The sequence below is a fragment of the Plectropomus leopardus genome, unplaced genomic scaffold (genome assembly GCF_008729295.1).
Source record: "Plectropomus leopardus isolate mb unplaced genomic scaffold, YSFRI_Pleo_2.0 unplaced_scaffold21880, whole genome shotgun sequence".
Classification (NCBI taxonomy): domain Eukaryota; kingdom Metazoa; phylum Chordata; class Actinopteri; order Perciformes; family Serranidae; genus Plectropomus; species Plectropomus leopardus.
The window spans coordinates 1-2,651 of record NW_024623694.1 but is presented as its reverse complement, the minus strand read 5'-3'; the positions used below and the strand labels follow the sequence as shown (position 1 = coordinate 2,651).

The following is a 2,651-nucleotide window of genomic DNA, read 5'->3' as shown; positions in this document are numbered from 1 at the left end:
ATATGTGGACTGCTGAAGGCAAAATGCAGCATTTGGTAGAAACTCAGAAATATGATGTAAACTCTTGAATCCCATCTTCTTTCCCCCCAAGAAAACACACATCTAGACACCCTTTTGAGGACAAATGTAGGACAAGAGAACATCAATCATATTCTTAATAATGGGAGGTGTTGGATGGACGTTGTGTGGCAGGTGGTGAGCCAAGACCATCTCCCAGGCATCAACCAGATGAACATTGAGTCCTTTGAACATGGCCCTGAGCACCTTATAATGCTGCAGTGAGTACCAGTCGCCAAAGGTTAGCGCCACGTCAAGTGACAAATCTCTTGGGTTCCCTGTGCGGAAGATAATATGCGTATCTGGAGCCCTGTCCAGCAGCCGCATCAATGCCCTGCGGATGTTCTGCAGCCGCCGGATGTAGACCTCAGTGGGGAAAGGGGCAAAGTGAGCCCAGACGCCAATGATTATGACAGTGTTGGGGCCTCCTTTTAAGCCATCTATTTCATTGGCAATGTAACGAAGCTCCCTGGTTGGGACTATGGTATAACTGATGGGAGGACCGTGGCAGCGGTACGTCACCATGATGTTATTTGTGTAGTCCAGGGAGATGTAAGGTCCAACAAGCTTCGGGCTGTGCAGGTCAAATGCCTTTAGACCTAAAGTATTAACACAGGGAGCAGAATAAGCTGTAGTTTGAACAAAATCAAACTGTTAACAGAACCCACCTACTGATCAGTTACCTGGTAGTTCTGCGTTGATGAATTCAAACCACTGCCTGATGGTGGAGTCTCCAAATAGATGGACCACCTTGCCTTTTAGGCACTGAGTGGTGGCAAGGGTGTTTAATTGTTGAACTGTGGTTCCCTCTAGTGCTCTCCATATGCCCTGGTAGTAATATCCTTTGGGTCCAGATGTTACACTACTGCTCTTCACCGCTGGTTGACCTGAGACGAAGTCAGAAGATAAGGGTTTTTTTTTTCAACTGTCAACAATTCTCATGAAAAGACAAAAGACAAAGTTTCTCACTGACCTGCCTAATCAGTGGAGTCAGCACTAAGTCAAATGTCTGTTAATTTCCTAAAACATCTGGGCAATGTTGGGCTCTTTTCAGCAAAGGATGAAAACACATGTAGTGCCCACAGTGATAATCAGGAGAAATAAACAACCGTGCCCATGATTATTTTGATAAAGGAATATGCCACCCAGCAAACCAGTGTAACCAGTGCTTACTGATGTGTTTTAAATACATTATTATTATCATTTTTATTATTATTATATTTAAATTTAAAACAAAATTCTCCTGATAGTGGTCAAATTTTTGTTTGCCATGAAACAAGAAGTGTTTCTATCATTTTACTTACATGAAATTTACATAGACATTTACATAGTCTACCATGATATACAGCAACAGGACTTACAGTCTAGAGAATTTTTTTCTTACCTTCCTCTTTTGGCAACACAGCGATATTGGCAGGTCCTGAAGCCTGAATGTAGACTTTTAAGTTGACACCCCTGAAGAAAAGCACATGCAACAAAATCTCTTATACTTGAATAACAATAACTGAATAAATAAAGACTGAATTATTTTGATGGAACTTAAAATAGAAAAATCAAGTGCTAAAATGGGAAACAACTGCTTGAAAATTCATTCAACATCGCACAAAACTTCAAAACTGCATTAATTTATATTTTCATTTAAGAAATGGGTTGACTGAATATAATGTGCAAGGTGTCGCTTGCTGTTTGCCAGTATAGTGCTGAACCCACAGCTAATTATTACCTAAGTTTGCAGTTCCCCTCAGCTCTACTGAATGTTTATGGGTTTTTTTGTGACTAATTTTTGTATTTTTGTATATAAAAATGTATTTCATTTTTCAAGTGGAAGTGGCAATACATGGCTTTGGACAGCATAAAACAGCAGACATAAACAAGATACTCAAGTTTGCAAAAATGTACACACATTATCATTTGTCTTCTCATGTTGTCTGTATTGTAGTTTTCCACCTGACCTATGACCCTGTAATCCCGTGACTACAACACTCTTTTACCATCCCTTATACCTTTCTCATTGGGTTCACACTAAGGTAAATTAATAAAATAATAAAATAATATCTACTGAATGTTGTAAAATCTTTCAGCATATTGTTTCGGTATGGCCCAATTTTTTCAAGAGTAAAAAGGTCAAATGAATGCAGGACTCACATTTACCATTGACACAGCTCCATATGAATACTAATGTTGCTGAATGTCTACTGGGTGTACACCAAGCTAGCAGGGAATGTTCCCACAACATTGACTAATGTTACTTACAAGTTGCAATAAAATTTCAAAGAAAACATTTTAATCTAATGTTCAAAGAATGTTTAACAGATGTTCATCATTTCAAATAATATCCCTATAAGGTTAAATGCTGACACATTCTGAGGATGTTTTGGTAATGTTGAGAGGTGACAGATCATAGACTGTTCTTTTTATAGAACATGTTATATGAGAACAAAGGAAGGAATGTTTTTAAAGCAACATTAAGAAAATGTTATTGACGACTGAGATTATATGTAATGTGTAATGTGATATGTTAGTAAAAAATAAAAATAAAATAAAACATTTTTAATTTTTCATTCACAGAGAATGTTATCCTAACTTTAAGAAGA

The 2,651-nt window shown here is 37.7% G+C and overlaps 1 protein-coding gene across 1 annotated transcript; it reads right to left on the bottom strand.

Annotated features, from left to right (window-relative positions):
• Nucleotides 1-6: 6 nt before the first annotated feature.
• On the bottom strand, nucleotides 7-1,540 carry LOC121965839 (NXPE family member 3-like; the record flags this gene model as incomplete). The annotated part of the gene is made up of 3 exons (XM_042515956.1): nucleotides 7-656; nucleotides 741-944; nucleotides 1,442-1,540. Coding segments are annotated over 3 exons (857 nt in total), but the record flags the coding sequence as incomplete, so codon positions are not given.
• Between the last annotated feature and the right edge of the window lie 1,111 nt (nucleotides 1,541-2,651).